Below are 20215 nucleotides of genomic sequence, written 5' to 3' on the forward strand. Positions count from 1 at the left end.
AAACTTTGGCGAGTGATAGTTATCTCTTATCTGTACTCTACCTTGCTATGCTACATGTATTTTCAGATAGATCCCGTTTTCCAAAGTTCAATAAATCTAGTTATTCTTAAAGCTATTTATGTATATTATGTTGAAGGTGGATTTTACTAGACGCTAGTAAGTGTGTATAACATGTTGAAAGTATCCCAAATTGTGAAGCGAATCAATCAACCAATTGCGTACATATATAATCCATAGCCGTAAAAATGATAGAGTAATATCGTAGTAATCACAAATTGTGTGAAAGCAAATAGTTCTTAAATCAAGGACTAGAAAAAAAGAATTACAATCCACAATCCTCTTAACCTGAGCAGAGAGTACAAACAAAAAGAAGACTGATTTATCTGTTGGGTATCTACTTATAACATATGACGTATAACATGCTAATTGACTTGGTCAATAACCTCGTCAAATACACATTGTAATAAAAAACATAAATTTAATAATTCATAATTTAATCTGTCATAAACTCTTCAACATTGTAATAGGGAACAAGCTAACTACCAAAAGGTTACAAGTTCAGCACATGATCATTGAGTTGCTCTACTTATCTTCTACTAATAGAGTTCAGCTCAAAATTCCTTATATTTTTGGCTGAAAGGAGAGGAGTTCAATATATTGTTCATGATAATTGAGCACTAGTTCGTGCAGTGAAAAGAGCTTTTTTCCACTTAAACCAGGCAGAACTGAGAACAATAAAATTCCACGGATATAGACACTGGTTTACGAAAAAGATGCTGGAATACTGTTCCAACGTGCCATACTGTTATGTGGTATCCTGTCATTCTGATAGTGTACATTTATTGAAGATTCCAATCAACCTTTGCCAATGGTTTTAAAGTGAACCCCAGAAAAGCATAAGAGCACAAACTTCTCTTTCTCTCTCTCTCTCTCTATATATATATATAAAACTATAGCCTATGCCACTGGCATTATTGCACCTCTCTAGTTCTTCCATTATCAATATATCTAACAGTATGCTGTCACTATTGTGCATATCAAGTTTTTGGATGCTGTCATGTCTTTTAATTCTGACATAATCCTTAAAAAAACGAAATGGAACCTATGCAAGTTTATCCGATAAAAACTAAAAAGAAGCTGAAGACAGTACCCCAAAAAAAAAAAAAAGCTTTAATTATATGCTGTCCTCAGTTTCCATATTTTCCCCCTCTACTACATTGGCAATACAAGCTCCTGCTTTAGACTAGACTTTTTGATTTTAAGTTGAGAACCAATCTCCGTACTTTCAATTTTAGAAACAATATAGTTGCAGCAAATGTTGGATTATCTGCATGCATTACCGGATCATGGAAAAGTAAATGCCCAGAAGAATTAAATAAACATGGTCACCAATAAAACAAGAAGAAACAGCGTTATCTTCAAGTTTGAAGTTTCTGACTTCTCTGGGGGAACACAAGGTAGGTCAAAAACCTTATGTTTATTGAGAGAGGCCAAGACAAAACTGCTTGGGAAAAAACCCATGCCTAAAGAAACATAGAATTAAAGAAAAAAAAGTATGCTACCTAAATTTACGGTAAGAACTCATGTTCTTATCAAGTTGATGCATATAGACTTCAATCAACGTATAAATTACCTCTGGTTTTAAATATCAGAGCTAACTAACTAATTTGAGTAAATTACGAAAATAGGATAAATAGGTGTTATCTTTCCTAAAATATTTTTGCTGATCAAGTATATATTGGCTAAAATTATCATTATTAGAAGGACTATTTTGGAAAAAAATACATAAATATAAGAAACAAAATGGATTGAGGTATTATATTGAGAATCAAAATAAAAATCAAATAAGATCTTATATTAAGGACTAGAGGTAGTACCTTATACTTCTGATGTGTTGAACACATTGAATACTTCATTTTTTTTTCCCATGGCACTAATTACTTGGTTGAAAGAGAAGTTTGGTATGAGATATTGTGCTTCCAAATTTATGCAGCAGACAAAGCTGAATTATTTTCTCTCAATGACAGTACCATCTTTTGACAAAATCGCGAAACCAATGTTCTCCGTGCATGTGATTCTTTCAGCGAGTTATGTTCAATCTGCACCTGGTCGCAACTTTTTTAATTTTTCTTTTTTGTTTTTTGGAAAAGAAAAATCCAATATCTTCTTGTCTCTTGGAGAAAAGAACCAGGGAATATATGAAGGGATAAAATATAGGTGAAGAGAAATATAGCCAAGAGCTGCTATCAAATCAAAAAAAGAAAAGAAAGAAAGATAACACTTGATATTGTACATCTTGTACTCCCATGATTTCTTTTCTTGACAGCAAAATGCATCATTTCAACATGGCTTTACAAAGTTGAAGATTCGCAGAAAGAGAGAATTAGTACTATCAAATTATGGCCTCCTGTCATATGTCGTCATTTAGTTACTTGAAGAAGCAACTACTGCAAGTTCTCGTCCAAAAACTAGAATAAATACTTGTGTCACTACTTAAAACAGTATCATTCAGCAATCACTTGGAAAACTTAAACATCACGAACTAGACTGTTCAGCATCCAATTATTTCTTTTTTAATAAACTTCTCTGGAATATTAACCAATCCTTTTGTGAAGTTCTTATGCCAACACCACATTATTCATCTCCAAATCCCAAGATCTTTCCCGTTAAACATATTCAAGCTTTATGTCATGAACAAAATGCTTGACACCCCCATGCATTATAATCAGCAGTAAAGTAAAAGAAAATAGAGAGGAAGAAGAGGAATAATAGCCAGAATGGATGTAAATGAAATCACACGTAATAACATAAATGAATAAATGTTTTTACATTATTGAGGACCACATTATTCCAGCTAACAAGATTGGTCAGAATTTCGAGAAGAAAGCTAAAACTAGTTTGCAAGAATGGAAAATCAAAGAAGAGGAGAAGGAAGGTTCTTGTTCTTGTCTTGTTTTTGCGCTTAAGAAGCGAACTGATGCTCAGAGTCTGAGACACGGGAGGCATAGAAACGAGCAATGAAAGCAGAAGCTTTCCTGTCAATACCAGGCTCTGCGACCCAACGGCCTCTGTCTTCATCACTTGCAAATATCCTTTCTCCACCGGGACCATCTTCCCAGTAGTAATCATCTCTGCTTCCACTTGAAAAGCACGACTTGAATATGCCACAGAATGATGAGAATGATGACTTCTTTGCTCCCATTCTCACTTTCCTGATGCTGATAATTGATCGTCTTCTTCTTCTCTTCTTGGCGGGGTTTGATGATGATGATGTGGTAGTGGTGATTCTGTGAGACTCGCTGTTTGATATTATCTCAAGGGGGTTCTTGAGAACCAAGCAACTTGTAGTCTGAAGCCGCATGGATACGAAGGAGTTGTATTTATAGAGCAAGCTTTGTGAGAGGCTATTTTTTTTTTTATGAGGAAGGAAATGGACGGTGAGGATTCTCTGATAAGACTCACAAGAGAGGCATGGCTGTAAAAATCCCCCCCCCCCCCGGGTGGAGAAGCAAAACCACTCCTGTCCCCTGCTTTTGACTTTCTCTGGTGATTTGGTCATACGCTGCCCAACTTTGCTTTCCCTAACGAACAGTAACACATGTTTATATTACATGTAACTACTTAACTTTATTCAGAGTAATAGTATTAATTAGTCCAGTCTTATTCCTTCCAGTTAAAAAAAAAAAAGCAATTTTTTATCTGATAAAGAACTCAGATTTGGCGAAATAAGTGATGAAGATATAGCAGACAAATGGTTTTTAATAGCTAAATGGTAGAAAACTGTGTCTAGTTAGGCAGGTCAGTGTGATTTAGTTTCCTGCGTCAAAAAAAGAGATGCTTCATTCTTTGTTTTAGATATTTGGTGTTTTTAAATAATGCCTACAGAATTAGCTAGCTTGATGCCTTTGTTGAATCTACGCGTATATAACTATGTCATCTCTCTACGTATAGAGTCTCCCTGGATTACACTCGGTTCTTCTTTTTCTCATTTTTAAACTCTTTCTTGGAATCCAGATGGCAGGAATAACAACTACTTGGACTGGAAAGTTCAAGTCTTTGGTATAAAGGTTCATAAATTACACATCTGGAAGAAGCTTTTGGAATGAGAGGGTTAAAATAAAAAGAGAAAGGAAAAAAGAAGAAAGAAAAAAAGAGGAGAGGAGGCGGCTGGATTGCTTAATTCATACCCACTTATTTTAAATCTTAGATGTGAGTTGGGTTAGTGTGATTTTCTTAAGATATGAAGAAGATCTTTAAGTTTGATATTTGTACTTCCAAAATTCAAATAACGATTGGTGTTTATAAGGCGATATTCCTTCAGTTCTAAATATAAGACCCTTATACATACTAGTATAAGAGTCTTATATTTAGGACCGGAAGAGTAGTTTATATTTGTCTTCTATCCACCCAAAAGTAAAGGTAAAAATTTTAATCAATAACTATGTATGTAGATGTAAAAATTATGCATGTACAAGTAGTGACTAGGAGTGTGATTACTTATAGCCTGTTTGGGGTGGTGTTTTGGGAGGAAAAAATAACTTATAGATGTAATAAGTTAGTTTGCAAAACTAGGAGTTTCTTTTCACAGTTTTTGTCCAATCTGATTTATAAGTCAAAAACTACTTTTTTAAGCATGATTGTAAAAGCACTTAAAACTTACTTATGATTTATGAAAAAATAGCTTTTTGAAATTAAAAGATATTTTTGCCCTTATGTCTATGTTATTTTTATGCTTTTCTCTATATATTTCTCATGCTTCCGAATTAATTTTTAGTTATTTATTTTTAATATTCTCTTAAGTTAAAATCATTTTCAACAGTTTTTATAATATTTTTAATTTTTAATATTATTTTTATTTTATATTTACATAAATTATACAGAGTATATCATCTAATTAATTATGTAATATTACTTGGTGTAAATTTTTTTTACATTAATATGATTTCTAATTTAAATATATTTTATTCATTAAATATAACTTTTTCCTGTTATAATAATATAAAATTGTTATATTTTGTAAATTTATATTTTTAATCATTTTTTGTTATCTAATAAAATTCATACCCATTTTGGTAATCATACAAACTAAATTTATTTTTATTCAAGTATAATCCAAACAATTTGTTTACCCAATTTAATTTTTACAAACTAACTTTTATAAAATACAATTCAAATTACTCAATTTAACTTTTACTCAATCTAACTTTTTCAAAAGTCAAATTGATAATAAACTGTTTTTCCAATCGCTAATTCAAACAAATCCTTAACTAGACTCTCTCATCGGCTTGATCTACTTTCATCTCCTAAACCAAAGGCAGATGGTGATAAAAGAGTGTTATTGTTTTCTATTATGTGTATTCTCTGTTTTGATTAATGAATTTCAGTTATCATTATAAAAAAAAAAAATTACAGACCAGCTTCCAGCACATATACAAATATAAAAGCAAAGTAACTCATCATTAAGCTAATCCTAGAAGTCACTGAAATCATAGGATTCAAAGTACCGACCTGTTAAGCATTTAGCACATGCAGAGAGAAACTTCCTAGCAAGAACTTACTATAATTTTTTTTTTTATAAAAAATAGCACATCCTTCAATGGAGCAATCAGTCCTGATTATATACTACAGATCGTATAATAAATTACTGAATAAGTAAGCGTGCATTAAAAGTACTGCTCCCAAAAGCCGGAAGCCTCCTTTCTCACCAATGAAATACGATTTGCGTTCACACTTCACACAGTGATCTTATATAATAATTCAGAAAAGATGCAGAAAGCAGCAAGAAGAAGAACAAGTACTTTAAAAAGTGAAGGAAAAAAAATATCTCTAAGCTGTCTTTATATATACTTAGCTACGAATGCAACAACTATGCCTAAGAGCCACAAAATATATGTTTATATATATTTGCTTACATATAATAATACCAGGTCCTGTACCATCTTTATCTGCAAACAGAAAAAAATAACAAGAACAAAATGCAAAGCAAAGCTTTTGTGGTTTTGCTTTCCCCCTCTTGTATATATAGAAATGAACCACTTTTCCAGCTCTACATTGTTAGTATATTGGTTGTTTTTGGGTGATCTTTGCAAAGAAGGAAGCTAGGTTTCTAGATATACACATAGAGAAGTGTCAGTTTGTGGTGAAGGTGGTGAGAGACTGTGATCTTCCCAGAAATTCCTATTCCAACACACAGTGCCTTCAAGCTGTCTTCCTTTATTATGTACCTCATGTACGTTTCATTTTATCGCATTATCTTATGTCTATATATGTACTCCTTTAATTTTGTTTATAGATTAAAAAAAAAAATCTTAAACTGCTCATTAACTCTGTCTTAAAATTTTTAACAACTTTTTAATTTTACTCTGATTTAATATATACATTTTTAAAAAAAAAAACCACCCATACTATAATAAATAAAAGATATAATAATATATTTATGTTAGAAAAATTTAATGGGTTGATTTATAAATAAAAATAAGAAAAATTTTATCTTTACCTTATAAATTAAGATAAGAGGGGTATGTATTTAACAATTCCTTTTCCTCACTTTTTTCCTTTTCAATTTTATATGTCAATATGTTGGCCTAAACAAATGTGTGCCTTTGTTGGTTGTGAGATTGGGGAATCGTGTTGCTGTTCTTTATGCACTTCATAAAAGCCCTTTATTTAGGGACGATCTTAATTTTAAAAAAAACAAAAGAAAAGTTAAGATACTGTTATGCGTATATCTATAAAAGTTAGGTTCATACATGTATTTGTATTTGTGGGTTTTAATCATAATTCAAAAAAGGTGGCGATGATGATTATCTTCCTTTTTCCCACCATGTAACTATATATTTAATTAAAGCCACTTGGGATTTCGTAATCTTCCTTAGATGATTATGAACACACTTTTATGATTTATTACACAAAATTATTTAATATTCATATGTCACATATCATGTGTATCTCTCTACAAATTTCCTGATCTTTTATGGGTTTCTCTCCATTTAAGATACATTTGCGATCTCTAATATAAAAACTACTAGAAGAGTTGAATTTAGTTCTAAATATAATAATCCAAATGATTTAAGAGAGTATTTTTAAAAAAATTGATACATATATTTAATAAATAATTAATTTAACTAATTTTTTTAATTTACACAAATTAGTTAAGTAGACACTGTATTAAGGATAGCTATGTCAATTTTTGGAATTCATTTTTAATTAGTGTACTGAGAAGTGCTTTAGATATTTCTGGACTTCATTTCTAATTTTTCAGAATCTGAGAGACTTTCCGAGATATTTTTTTGAATAGCCCTTTTTGTAATATGGAAAGTAACTTTTTATTTTATATACTGTTGAAGATTTACAAGTGAATTCAAACTCGATGCGGATCCTTGCTTGCGTGAAAGTGAATGTTTGCTTCATCGAGTTTATTTGGTGAGTGATAATGAAAATTCATTTGGCTAATAATTCCAATAACAATTACTTGACAACATAATTCCTTATTTATTTTAATTTATTCAGTTTTATTTACTACTGAGCTTCATGGAAGCATATCTTAGGGTTCAATTTGTGCTTCCTTCTGCATCTTTCAGTATATTATCTATTTTTTTCACCACTAATATATTGGCAGTTATAGTCAACAAGATGAAAGATTATTCACTGTTTGGATATACTCCTCTGGTCCTTAATATAGGACCCAATTGTTGAGTTGATTTTGGTCTTAAATATAAGACCCATTTCTCATATTTGTCAATTTTCTCTAAATTACCCCTACGGATACTCCTTCAACCATAATCAAGTAGAAGAGGAAGATAGGGTATTAAGAAAAATGATTATGGTATTTTAGGAAAAACGTGTCACATTTCTTATAATTAACTAACTTACCTAACTTCCTTAATCTAATCAAATTAGTTAAATGGGTCTTATATTAAGGACCGGAGGAGTATATTAAATCTGACTTTGCTACGTAACATATACTCCTCCGGTCTTTAATATAAGACCTAATTGTCGAGTTGGTTTTGGTCCTAAATATAAAACTCATTTCTCATATTTATCAATTTTCTCTAAATTACTCTTATGGACACTTACTCAACCATAATCAAATAGAAGAGGGAGAGGAGGTATTAAGAAAGATGATTATGGTGTTTTAGAAAAAACGTGTCACATTTCTTATAATTAATTAACTTATCTAACTTTTTAAATCTAATCAAATTAGTTAAATGGGTCTTATATTAAAGATCAGAGGAATATAATTCCCCCCGCTTAGTCAGTACAAGATTTTTTCCCTGTTGCTTAGAAATGTACTCTATCCCATGATTAACTAGCTTCATGATATTTGAGGGGTGGTCATTAATATTCCTAAACTTACAAAAACAAATTCACTAAAATTATTATCACAACAAAATGTGTTGAGAAATTAAAAGGATGCCACCAACTTGATGCAATTAAGGTGAGCAATATTTTTTTTTCAAAAAATCAATTACCATTTCTTTGCTCTGTATTTGGGACCAACTAGGATTTTAAAACTCTGCTGTATAATTAGAGACTGGGGGGTTGGCAAAAAGGAAGAAAAATAACTACAGACTGAAGGATTGTGGGCTATGCAGAGTTCCATGGGCAGTTTGATATATGATGAGCCTGCCTGCACTCCTTTGATGGGCCGTGGTCTTGGGCCAGAGAACAGAACAAAAAAGGAGTATGTTTCGTATTGGGCCATCGGAGTTGCCACGCAGAAAGGAGCGAGAGAGAACTTCGTGGGACCCCATGACCCAGCCCATCAAGGACTGGACTCGACTTGCTCGATTTTAGCCCAAGTTAGTCCAGCCCCCACCAGATGAGGAGTACAAGACTAAAAACACTGGACCGGGCCCCAGGTTGATATTCGACCCGGTCAAACTCAGTTCACATGCTCCCCATTTCAAGGATAAAATTGATATCTTCAAAAATTGTTTAATAAAAAATATTTTGAATTATATATGTATTTTAAAATTTCATGTGATAAATAATATAAAATTTGAAGGATTTACTGATAAATTTTTATGTTTTAAGATGTTAGCAAAGTTAATTTTGAATCGAGAAAAAGATCACAAGGATGACCATTTAACAGGATTTTTTTTTTTTTTGATGAGCCATTTAACAGGATTTTGGCATCATAAGTAGGAGGGGAACGAAATTGATTCAACACGTGAAAGGAAAAAAAAAAAAAAAAGAAGGTTAAAGCAGAATATCTGGATATGAGCAAAGACAGAGAGGCAGCAAGTAAAATTTAGCATCAATATGAATGAAGACAAAAAGGCACGTGTCTGTTCTTTACAATAGAAAGCAGAAACAGTGCTTAAAGGGAATTTGCTTGGAGGTGGAATTGAATTGAGAATCGACCATCACCACCTCATCTTCCTTCAGCCACCTACCCAACCAGTGGCACCCACCCACCATTCCTTCTCACGAATGGTCCGAAATACCCTCTCCATCAACGACTTCCTATAACGCTTCAACACTTCGACTTCACCAAACATTTTCCATCTTCCAAGGCCCCAGCTCTTTCAATGGAGGACGAAGCCTCTTCATCATCAAAGACCGCAGATTTGGATGCTCCTCTTCACGCAATTGGCTTCGTGATTGAAGATGTCTCCCCCCACAGGGTGGCCGGCCGCCTCCCTGTGACTCATAAGTGCTGCCAGGTCAACCCCCAACTTTTCTTCATTCCCAATTTCCCCTTCTTTCTTCTGTGCTTGATTTACTGAGATCTCAATGTTTTTGGTTGCCGAATTTAGCCGTTCAAGGTCTTACATGGAGGGGTGTCGGCCATGATCGCAGAGGGCCTGGCAAGCATGGGAGCTCACATGGCTTCTGGTTTCAAAAGAGTAGCCGGAGTTCAGCTCAGCATCAACCATCTCAGACGCGCCGAGCTGGGTGACTTGGTCCATGCCGAAGCCACCCCTCTTCATGTTGGCAAAAGCATCCAGGTCTTCCTTCCTCTTTCACATTGCATCTCTGTCTCTCTTAATTCCTTCCATGCACAAAAGTTCAGTTTATGAGGCTTTCTGGTATCAATAAAACATCACAGAATCACAACATTATGGGCATAAACTGAATAAACTTTTAATTCTTTCATACATTACTTACGCCATAAGCTGATGCTCTGCTGTTAGCCATCAAGAATTAAACGCGATTTAGTCCTACCATTTTATATCCTCTCATTCCCATGTCGTGATCAAATCACCTTTGAAACCATATAGACCAATAACGACCTTGCACAATTCTGGTTTTTTTGGCCTCCTCTTCCATTAAGAACAGTCGATCATTTATCCTCCAACATCCTCCCTCCCTTTGAATCATCACTCCGAATTCCATCTGCTGTACCTGTTGCCACAACTTCCTTATCCTGCATCCAAGCAACTTGATTCTGATGTAGTGAAATTCATAGCAGGCTCATATGTTGGTCAGCACTTAGCTGTTGAACATCACCTTATTCCTGTAAAGCCTGATTTCACACAGAGCCAAGGCCATTAATCTGGCTTAGTCCGCCAGCTGCTAATGAAATGGATCGACTTAAGAAAACCGTAGAATTATAAATAGCAACCCCACCCCACTTCCCCGGCCCCAAAAAAGAAGAGAGAGATAAATGGATGCAAGTGTTTCCATTCTTTACTCATAGAACCTCTGTCCCTAAACTGTTATCATCTCAACAATCGACATAGCCACATTCTGGTTTCCGTCTCTGCCTCGTGACCAAGTCGTTATTAATCTGTTCATTTGACCAGTTGTTGAAAGAAACTGCTTGGAGATCTGCCGAATAACTTGAGAGTTGAGAAGAAAAACTAGTACTAAGAAATTGAAAATTCCAACCTCTTTCGTCACTATATGAACATTTTTCCGGCTAAACATGATTGATATCGCCTCAGCATTTCTTTTTTTGTGCTTGAGTTTTCCTATTCGCTGAAGTTGGAAGTGGTCTGGTCATCATATATTTAAATTAGCATAGAATGTTTTCTACTTTACTGACACATATACTAGCAGATAGAGGAATTGAACCATTACAGTAATCAAGCTCACCCCAATGTTAAAGTTTGAGCTTGGTTTCAAGTGAACAATCAATTAATTGGCTGTTTCAGTTTTAATCTGCAGCTATTTGGCAGCTTAGTATCGTTAGCTTAAGAAGGATTAAAAATGCTATCCGTTTCATTTTCCCTCGATGTGGCACTGGGCATCACACCATACCTTCTTACTCTTAGGAGAAAATGTTCACTGGATTAGGAACTACATGCCCCATAACGAGCAAGTACATGTTGGTTAAATTCTACAACATAGAAGTCATATGTTGCTCTATTCAAACGTCATAAACAGACCCTGCTCATCAAATTTTACTCTATTTTGAAGCAGGTATGGGAAGTGAGAATTTGGAAGATAGATCCTTCAAACTCTCAAAATAGATCCTTGGTATCATCGTCTAGGGTTACTCTTCTAAGCAACATGCCAGTCCCAGATCATGCAAAAGATGCTGACAAAGCTCTCAAGAAGTATGCAAAACTGTGAATATTCATATGGTTTGATTTGTTTAAGTAATAAGTACAATTCTTCTGTAACCAGAATTGCATCAAGTCAAAAAAAAAAAAAAAAAAGAATTCCTGAGATGCACAACATGATCATATCTTTTTTTGTGCATTTATGTATATGGATAATGAAACATCTTGCAATTAAAGGTTCAGGAGAAGCCTGGAAACTAATCCAACTGCGAAAAGAAACGCTATGCACGATCAGCTTTTCTCGGCATTTTGCAATTACAGCACCAAACTCAAAAGAACCAATAGTTTCCTTTAATTTGAGTTCACTAGCTGCTTCATTTTCAACTGAACCAGATGAACGAACAGGCCTGACAAGCAGTCAGCAATTCCCACATGGCGGTAAGTTCAGAGATATAGTTTTTTTTTTTGGTTGGGGTGTGCGGAGGAACGTAGTGGTTATCTAGGCAACATTGGGGATATTCAGAATTAGGATATTGAGTCCTTGTTCCGGAAGGATCTTGCATCTTTAGTGTCTCTGTCATTCTCTACCGTGCGGATTCCAGAAATTTCATGCCTTAAAACGAAGGGAAGACATCGCACCATCAGAGATAGACTGACAGAAAAGGCTTAAACTGTACATCTATACAACTTATAACGAACAAAGGAACTCGAGAAGTATCACCTGAGATTTCTAAGTTCTTGGGCCAAGTCGTTCACCTCCATACTAGAAAGTTTGAGAGAAGATAAAGTTCCCGGTACCTCTTCTGAGGCAACTTTAGACAATTTTTTCATTGAAACTCCTAATCTTCCAAAAGCCTGTGCATGGCATGAAAACTCACCAATAAATGCCAGCCATTCTAAACATGTGCTATAGATGTGCTAAAACAGATGAAAACTGAATTCTTCGCTCACAACACTGAATAGAAATCCTTTTGAACTTACAATTACAGTTGGAACAGATACCAAAGCCACTGAAAAGAATGCACCAAAAGCCTACTACCAAAACACCAAAAAGACAAACTGATAATGAGAAGAAATGAGCATGAGAAACTAATTCAAGTTTCATATGCAAAAATATGCTTCCAAACTCTGTTTTGAATACCAAAGTCAGTAACAAATAAACAGAGAGGGTTAAAATAACAGTACCATGGAGAGTGAAAACAAGAGAGACAGAAGCCCCAATTTTGGAGTGGGTCGAAACCCTAGATTTTTCACCGCATGAATGAGCGGAGTAGTCGAGACAAATGACTTTGCAGATGATGTGGCTGGGATCGACTTGGATGTCTCTGGTTTCGAAGTTAACTCCGATGAGATGGCTGATGCCGAAGTCGTTAGACGTCTTCGAGGAGTTAGGGCTGGAGCAAAGGAAGTGGAGATCGTCGTCGCCGGTTTCAGGGGAATCGGCAAACTGTTCCAGAGAAGCACAGACTGCGATTCCATTAGGCCCAACATTCTTTCAAGCTCCTTATTGTAATTCTTCTGGTTATTCTTTAGGAATATATTTGAAAATAAAATGTTGAGAAGAATCAATAGAAGCCTTCCTGCAGAAGCTAGTTGCCTCTGAAGTGGACGGAATGGAAGAATCAATGAAAGAAGGGCATGCATACAAGCCCTCCCGGAAAGTGTCCCTATGGCATTTGGAGGGAGAAATATCGCTAATTTTTAAAATCATACTCTTTCCACTGTCAAATAATAGTGCAAGGAATAATTATATTGATATTTGATATACACGTATTCATAATTAATAAATTAATACATATGATTACAAATGGATGGCTGTCTGAATTTTTTTCCTTCCTTTTTCCAACGATTTTTTTTAATATTTTGTACATTATTACAACAATTGACTTATAATTTACCATTGTTTATCGTTTTTTTTTAATGACATTTATCGTTTTTACTTTTACCTGAAAAAATCAAAAGTATTTAGAAGCCTTAAAAAAATTAGATAGTCATTGAACCCTGCATGTTAATGAATTATTTCTTATTTTTAAGGGTGAAGTACGTAGAATATAGTAGTACTATGTCATTTGTGCATCCAATATCTCAATTTTATTTGTGATGCATCTGATACTTTTATATTATTTTTTTTATGAACCTGGTTTTTTCTTAATTTTATTTATTATGATGATTTATGGTGTTCAATGCATAATAAAAAAAATCAAAAAAATAATATCAGGATAATAGATATATCTGAAAAATAATATTATGATACTGAATTTTTTTTTTTAAGGCACTGGAAAGATTTGGTATTGAGCACCGCTCTACCCTAAAATATGACAAGCTCCTTAAAATGTCTCTATGCAAAGTCAGAAAAAATAATAAATATGAGAGATAACATGAATTAAGATTCTATATTTATTATCAAACACAACTCCCTAACTTTTTTTTCCACTTAACTCCCTAGCTAACTTTAACATTTATGATAAAAAAAAGTAGTAATCATAAGAAAATATTTAGATCAAGTTTTTTACATTCATAATGTCAAATTCTCTAATCACATATGACTATGTATTTTATTTTATTTTATGTGAATTTATAATTAAATAATAATAAATAAAAAATAGTACACTTACCATATGTGATTGGAAAATTTGTTGTAATAAATATAAAAAACTTAGATATAAGTATTGTATAAAAACCTAGATATTGCATAACCCCAAATCAAAAATTCCTTAAAAAAATGTATTATTATTTGCAAGTCAAGTGTTGTCTAAATTTGTTAATATATACTACCTCCGGTTTTTAATATAAAATCTTGTTTGACTTTTATTTTGGTCCTAAATATAAAATCCTAATCCACTTTGTCTTTCATATTTATGTATTTTTTTTCAAAGTAGTCCTTCTAATAATAGTAGTTCTAATCAATACACTTGATTATCAAGGATATTTTAGGAAAGACAACAAATATTTAAATAAATATTTAACTTAACTTCTTTTCTTAATCTTCTCAAATTAGTCAGCTAGCTCTTATAATTAGGATTAGACGTTATATTACTAGACACGATCAGGCGATAATTTCTCCGTTACTTTTTACACTGAATGATTTTTAGCTCACCACTCTCATGAAATGGATGTTTAGTTCATGACAAGATTTTTGTATTTGAGCTCTTTCACTGTATTTCCTGTATATAAATTCGCTACAAAACTAGGCTTCGGTCTTTTGCCTTTCTAGTCACGCCAAAGTAATCGAACTTTCAACGACCTCAATTCCAACTCTCTGGGAAGCCAACATTTCATGCAACTACGTTGCTTACCAAATGATTTGTTTGAATTCTTCTTTAAAATGTATTTTTCTGGGGTTACCAAGTCTGACAAGAAAGCAGACTTTTATTAACCAGTCTTGTGCACTATACATTTTGATACAAATATCACCTGCTCCAAGACATACCGACTTTATGTTAAATTATATATAATGATATACTACATTCACTTCTAAATATAAGAACTAGTTGACTTATTTAAATAGATTAAAAAAACAAATTAAGTTAATTATTTGTAATAAATAAGTATTGTCTTTTATAAAATATCCTTACTAATCAAGTTTGTTGGTTAGAAATATTATTATTAGAAGGACTATTTTAAGAAAAAATAAATAAATATAAGAGACAAAGTGGATTTGGGTCTTATATTTAGGACCAAAACAAAAATCAAATAAGATTTTATATTAAAGACCGGAAGCAGTATAAAAGTATATATATTTTTCCTATTTCTTAATTTCCTACATGATTGAAAAATGTTACCCCCGGAATAGAGAGAAGGTTAAAATGTAAAAGGATAGCAAAGGTCGAATAAATTGAGAAAAATAGTAAGACGATAGAGATCTGGACGCGGGTCAGACGCGCACAGAAATAAATTTCCATTCCAGGGCATTTTCTGGACTCTGGTATACCCCGTCGGCTTATCCATCAGTTTGATATTCAACTTGACAAGGTTTTTATTAAGCGCAAAAGAAGAAAAAATGATGGCAACTCTAGCTTTTCCACTTCAAACACATTATGTGATTATGGTACTCTTTGCACGTTCTTTTCCTTTTGTTTTTTTTACCCCTTGGACTGACTAATGCCATGGAATTCTTGAGGCTTCTAAATTTCTTGTAATATTCAATCCTCCATTTTTCATAGAATCATCCGAAAAACTCCGTCTGATCTCTGAGATAAGAGTTAGATGGAGTTATATTTAGTTTTAAATAGAATACATCAATTTATTTTGTTGTTCATGTTTATTGTTTTTTGAAACTAATTTACCTAACTTGTAAATTGATATAAAATCTAATGTTGTACATAAATATTTCAATGATGTTGAGTTATAAATGACTAATTTGTCTCTTTTTTCAATTTATGTAAATTAAATTAGTTAAGGAGCCATTATATTAATAACCAGATGTAGTATTATTTAGCAATATGGATACAAGTTGGCTCCATGTAAAAGGAAAAACAAAAACAAAAAACAAAAATCAATATTAAAGGATATCAAGATTACATTTATATGGACATCATTAAAAATAAAAATGCAGTCTTAGGATCGAATGTTGAAAGGTGACATGATTGTTAAATAAAAGCAGTTGCGTGCAATGCCTCTGGTTGAACACAGAGAGAGAGAGAGAGGGACAGGGAGAAAAATCTCCATGGAGGAAGCAAAAATGATGATGATAAGATACAAGTCATAACTCAGTGAAAGGTCGACCTCCTTAAAAAAACTACTTAATACATTTGATTTGCCTATTTATAATGCACTTCATTGACCTGTATTTTATTAATTATATCTGTCTATATTTTCTTCCTAGACCGTGACTCATCTTGGATATTTTTTACTCCTCCGGTCCTAATTATAAGACCCAATTGACTTATTTGAGGAGATTAAGAAAGTAAGTTAAGTTGGTTATTTATAATAAATAAGTGTTGTCATTCCTAAAATATCCTTGCTAATTAAGTATATTGGCTAAAACTATCATTATTAGAAGGATTATCTTGGAAAAAAATGCATAAATATAAGAGATAAAATGGATTGTGGTCTTATAATTAGGACCAAATAAAAAGTCAAATTGGGTCTTATAATAAGGACCGGAGGAGTAACATTTTAATTTCTTCAGGTGTCCCTGATTTTCCTTTCAACCATCAAGGAAATTTCATAAGGTAAAGAGTAACAAGAGTTTATCTAGAATCACGATTAGTCCCTTCTCCTATAGTTGACTTGTACATGGGTACATATACGCTTGTATACACTATATATATATATATATATCTATATATATGTATGTATGTATGTATGTATGTATGTATGTACATGAACATATTTCTATCATGACAATTCATACTTTTGGGCAAAGCCCACTTTTTGAACTTAAAATGATACCACAAAAAATTTAGTTAAAATGAGAAAAAATAGTGTTAGAAACTAGAGTTGATGAGAAAGAAAGATTAGATTATCGTTGCTCTGCACTGCATCAATTATTTGATTGATCTTCAAAAGCTGGATCACGGTATGCAGTAATCTTCTCAGATCTGATATCATTATCACCATACAGAGTACAAAAATGGAAGGACAGGCTTCAGTAAAAGAATTACTGCGAGTTAAGGAAGCGCCACCAGACATGTGTGATAATAAAACTCAAGAAACCTCCATTAACAGCACTGTAAGTTTCCTTCTATTTTGGTTTCTGTCTCCCCTCTTCCATCATAAAGATAATTGTTTTGTTAATTAAGCTCGATTGGCCAATCCAAAATCAAACCTCAGATGAAAGACCTCTATATGTAATGAGGCAGTTTCCCTCATTTTTCAATTTTCTAATATATGCAGATGGGTTTCAATTTTCTCAGTTTGAGCCTGAATATCTCAGAAAAAATCCACCCGAATCAAGAGCAGCCGTTTACTCAAGTAAGTATAATCTTTGATTAGGAAATTTATGCCATGAGTTTTGATTGGTATCACTTATACGTTGGACCAGATCAATGACTTGTGCTTTTGGGTCTGGATGACATACGATTCTTAGGCAGGTTTGCTGAGAATTAAGCTAGAGGAAGCAAAGAAAGAAAATCAGAATTTAAGAGCTATGCTAAACCAGATTACTGAACACTACACTTCTCTTCAGAATCACCTTCTTTAACTATGCAGAAGCAGCATCAGCAGCAATCATCACCGCCTCCAAAATTTCAGGATTTTCTGGTTAGTTTGAATCAAAACTTTCTTGTTTACTTAATTATGATAACTCTGTCTCTTAATCTGGGACTTGGGATATATATTGAAAGAGCTTATTCAAAAGAGCAGATGATAAGTGTGTTCATTAATTTAGAAGCAGAATAGGGCAGATCATGTTATAGTGATGGAGAAACCAGCTTTGTCACTTGAGGGTGATCCTGGTATGAGTAGCCAAGTAAGACTGGAAGGGTCTAAAAGAATAACAGATCAAGCATTTGAGCCATCTTGCAGGAAGGCTAGAGTTTCCATACGGGCACGTTCAGATTTTTCTCTGGTATAAATCTCTATGCTATTTTGGACATATTTCTCTTTAACTGGATTAATATTACATTGGTTGAGTAAATTATATATACATTCGCCCCTTGAGGTTTTCAAAACTTACATTCACAACCCTTTGGTTCCAATTTTAAACTTTATACAGCATGAGGGAGCTTATACTCCAGTAGCCTTATTCAATGTTTGTTATGTGTTTGCTAATTTCAGAAGATGAAAATATAGTTAATGAGGAAACTTCTGATTCTTATGATCAGATAGGTGATGGGTGTCAGTGGAGAAAGTATGGACAAAAGACAGCTAAGAATAACCCTTGTCCCCGAGCTTATTACCGTTGCAGCATGGGAAATGCATGCCCAGTTCGTAAACAGGTTCGTGAACATCTCTGTTCTATAGTATCAAGGAAACAAGCTTTCTTAAGACTTTTACAAGTGTACATTTGATGTTAGAACAAGTTGGAATCCTGTGTTTATTTTTATAAGCTCCTTTTGCAGATCCACATGTGGCTATAGAAAATGGGCTTGAGCTATTTATGTATGCACTTCGTTGACACCTTTTTGAATAAATTTATGCGTCTTCTCTACTAATCTGTTTTAACCCCGTTGGGAATTTTCTTTTCAATTGAAAAGTGGTGTGTATTATGAGTGTTTAAAATCTATGTCAACATTTGTCCAATGTCCACGTGATATGAACAGATAGTGTTAGAAACATGTTGAACAAGAACCATGTCATTGATTTTTTTAGTGTTCTTTTCTCAAAACCAAGTTCAAAACTAGAAGAATGCAATTTTTTGGTGCCAAAGAACCATGTATGAAAAAAGATTCATATATTGTTACAGGTGCAAAGGTGTGTTAAGGATAATAATGTGTTCATTACAACTTATGAAGGGAGCCATAATCATCCACTCCCTGCAGCAGCCAGACCTATGGCAAGCCTAACATCAGCAGCACTGAGCATGTTACTTACGGGCTCAACCACTAGTTCTGCACATAATAACAGCACTGTCCTAAATTCAGGCCTCTTCTCTTCATTATCTGCTCCTGCCTCTAGTGGCTTGGTTTCCTTCTCTACATCATCATCATGTCCTACAATAACATTGGACTTGACTGCCCCCTCTAAAAATAACTCTTTGAACTTCCAGAGGCCTGCCTCATCACTAAACCAGTGCCAACCATTCCCTTTCTCATTGCATGGCTCAGCTCAACAAACCGAGCAACTGAATTTGTTTGCCAAGTCTCGGACCACAATGGCATCTGAGAGAAATCCTTACTTGGAGAATTTAGTTGGTGCAGCTATGGCTAAAGATCCTTCTTTCAAAGCAACATTGTTACAGCAATATCTTCAATCACCGAAGCAACTCAGAAACTTCATAATCACAATGAACCAAGTGGGAGTGGGCATGACCATTCTTCTTAGATGCTCTCACCGTTGCATCAGCGCTTCACCACTGGATTGATTTAGAGTCAACCCTTGTAGAAAAGGATTAATCAACTCAAAAGCATGTGTGGCTTGCATGCATCAGCGCTACACGCAAGATATGTAATGGGAGTTTAGTTTTACAATAGGTTTTAAGTTTTTATTCATGGTAGCACAGCTTTTTGTACCATCTGTAATAAGAACTATAGAGCAAACCTTAGATTCTACACTTCGTGAACATGCTGTATACAAAAGTTCTTGATAGCAAAGGTTTCAAATTTTCACTGCAATAGATTGAATTTTGCTCCTGAACAAGGAAGGAATTCGTTCTTACAATGATCTTGAGAATCATTGCTCATTGTCTTTGAAAACTTGTGGAAGGAAATTCGTTGTTTTTTCGCTCTAAATGCTGTAACCAACGACAAGAAGCATAAACTGGCCCAAGCAGAAAAGGTAATATTTCCAGGCTCAGGTTCATGAACTGAACTTTTCAAACTTTGGGGCAAGCTCTTGTCTCATAGAAAGCAGGGTCACCTTATATAGCGTGTAAGGCCATTTTCAAGCACCTAAATTGTTCTCTGCTTTCCAACATGATATGGCCGAGATAACTTAGTTAAAGGAAGTTGAAAAAAGCATAACACTGCATGAGATATATTTATAACAACACTGCATGAGGAGTATTTACAATAAAAAATCAAAGAAATAAATTAAAAGAAAATCAAAGAAATAAATTATATAGGTTCAAATGTTTAAAAAATTTAGCATCTGGAATGGAAAAGATCTAATGCACCACGCATTACCCTTCCAAGTCCGTGGAAATCATCAGCCTTAAAGGT

General features: G+C 33.7%; 5 protein-coding genes across 6 annotated transcripts; 3 read left to right on the forward strand and 2 right to left on the reverse strand.

The window, feature by feature from the left end:
* Positions 1-2784: 2784 nt before the first annotated feature.
* LOC114718747 (uncharacterized) lies at positions 2785-3332 on the reverse strand. The gene has a single exon (XM_028904171.1). The coding sequence runs from the start codon at positions 3200-3202 to the stop codon at positions 2963-2965; it is 240 nt and encodes a 79-aa protein (XP_028760004.1). The 5' UTR covers positions 3203-3332; the 3' UTR covers positions 2785-2962.
* A 5920-nt stretch (positions 3333-9252) lies between these two features.
* On the forward strand, positions 9253-11768 carry LOC114718745 (1,4-dihydroxy-2-naphthoyl-CoA thioesterase 1). Its single transcript, XM_028904169.1, has 3 exons — positions 9253-9668; positions 9762-9953; positions 11371-11768. The coding sequence occupies exons 1-3, from the start codon at positions 9534-9536 to the stop codon at positions 11521-11523; spliced, it is 480 nt and encodes a 159-aa protein (XP_028760002.1). The 5' UTR covers positions 9253-9533; the 3' UTR covers positions 11524-11768.
* Positions 11769-11909: 141 nt separating this feature from the next.
* Positions 11910-13163, reverse strand: LOC114718744 (uncharacterized). 2 transcript variants are annotated; one of them, XM_028904166.1, is made up of 3 exons: positions 12639-13163; positions 12175-12308; positions 11910-12066 (listed from the first exon to the last, which is right to left on the reverse strand). In XM_028904166.1, the coding sequence occupies exons 1-3, from the start codon at positions 13095-13097 to the stop codon at positions 11979-11981; spliced, it is 681 nt and encodes a 226-aa protein (XP_028759999.1). In that variant the 5' UTR covers positions 13098-13163; the 3' UTR covers positions 11910-11978. The 2 variants fall into 2 exon arrangements, with proteins under 2 accessions (XP_028759999.1, XP_028760000.1); XM_028904167.1 differs by lacking the exons at positions 11910-12066; positions 12175-12308 and adding an exon at positions 12315-12485.
* A 3401-nt stretch (positions 13164-16564) lies between these two features.
* Positions 16565-17598, forward strand: LOC114718746 (uncharacterized). Its single transcript, XM_028904170.1, has 4 exons — positions 16565-16627; positions 17020-17127; positions 17292-17369; positions 17485-17598. Exons 2-4 carry the CDS (start codon positions 17029-17031, stop codon positions 17596-17598), a joined length of 291 nt encoding a protein of 96 aa, XP_028760003.1. The 5' UTR covers positions 16565-16627; positions 17020-17028.
* A 3-nt stretch (positions 17599-17601) lies between these two features.
* LOC114718737 (WRKY transcription factor 42-like) lies at positions 17602-19419 on the forward strand. The gene is made up of 4 exons (XM_028904156.1): positions 17602-17657; positions 17785-17964; positions 18221-18334; positions 18802-19419. The coding sequence occupies exons 2-4, from the start codon at positions 17815-17817 to the stop codon at positions 19417-19419; spliced, it is 882 nt and encodes a 293-aa protein (XP_028759989.1). The 5' UTR covers positions 17602-17657; positions 17785-17814.
* Positions 19420-20215: the final 796 nt, after the last annotated feature.

This window comes from Neltuma alba, unplaced genomic scaffold (genome assembly GCF_004799145.2).
Source record: "Neltuma alba isolate B1F8T4 unplaced genomic scaffold, ASM479914v2 tig00011865_pilon, whole genome shotgun sequence".
Taxonomy (NCBI): domain Eukaryota; kingdom Viridiplantae; phylum Streptophyta; class Magnoliopsida; order Fabales; family Fabaceae; genus Neltuma; species Neltuma alba.

Excerpts from the sequence above, each read along its gene's own strand:
- LOC114718747 (XM_028904171.1), bottom strand. The coding sequence starts at position 3,202 with ATGGGAGCAAAGAAGTCATCATTCTCATCATTCTGTGGCATATTCAAG.
- LOC114718745 (XM_028904169.1), top strand. The coding sequence starts at position 9,534 with ATGGAGGACGAAGCCTCTTCATCATCAAAGACCGCAGATTTGGATGCT. Across the intron at positions 9,669-9,761 it reads TGACTCATAAGTGCTGCCAG|CCGTTCAAGGTCTTACATGG; the intron begins GTCAACCCCCAA and ends TGCCGAATTTAG. Across the intron at positions 9,954-11,370 it reads ATGTTGGCAAAAGCATCCAG|GTATGGGAAGTGAGAATTTG; the intron begins GTCTTCCTTCCT and ends ATTTTGAAGCAG.
- LOC114718744 (XM_028904166.1), bottom strand. The coding sequence starts at position 13,097 with ATGCATGCCCTTCTTTCATTGATTCTTCCATTCCGTCCACTTCAGAGG. Across the intron at positions 12,309-12,638 it reads TCTTGTTTTCACTCTCCATG|GCTTTTGGAAGATTAGGAGT; the intron begins GTACTGTTATTT and ends TGCCATGCACAG. Across the intron at positions 12,067-12,174 it reads CAAGAACTTAGAAATCTCAG|GCATGAAATTTCTGGAATCC; the intron begins GTGATACTTCTC and ends CTTCGTTTTAAG.
- LOC114718746 (XM_028904170.1), top strand. The coding sequence starts at position 17,029 with ATGGAAGGACAGGCTTCAGTAAAAGAATTACTGCGAGTTAAGGAAGCG. Across the intron at positions 17,128-17,291 it reads AAACCTCCATTAACAGCACT|ATGGGTTTCAATTTTCTCAG; the intron begins GTAAGTTTCCTT and ends TAATATATGCAG. Across the intron at positions 17,370-17,484 it reads AAGAGCAGCCGTTTACTCAA|GCAGGTTTGCTGAGAATTAA; the intron begins GTAAGTATAATC and ends TACGATTCTTAG.
- LOC114718737 (XM_028904156.1), top strand. The coding sequence starts at position 17,815 with ATGGAGAAACCAGCTTTGTCACTTGAGGGTGATCCTGGTATGAGTAGC. Across the intron at positions 17,965-18,220 it reads CACGTTCAGATTTTTCTCTG|ATAGGTGATGGGTGTCAGTG; the intron begins GTATAAATCTCT and ends TCTTATGATCAG. Across the intron at positions 18,335-18,801 it reads CATGCCCAGTTCGTAAACAG|GTGCAAAGGTGTGTTAAGGA; the intron begins GTTCGTGAACAT and ends ATATTGTTACAG.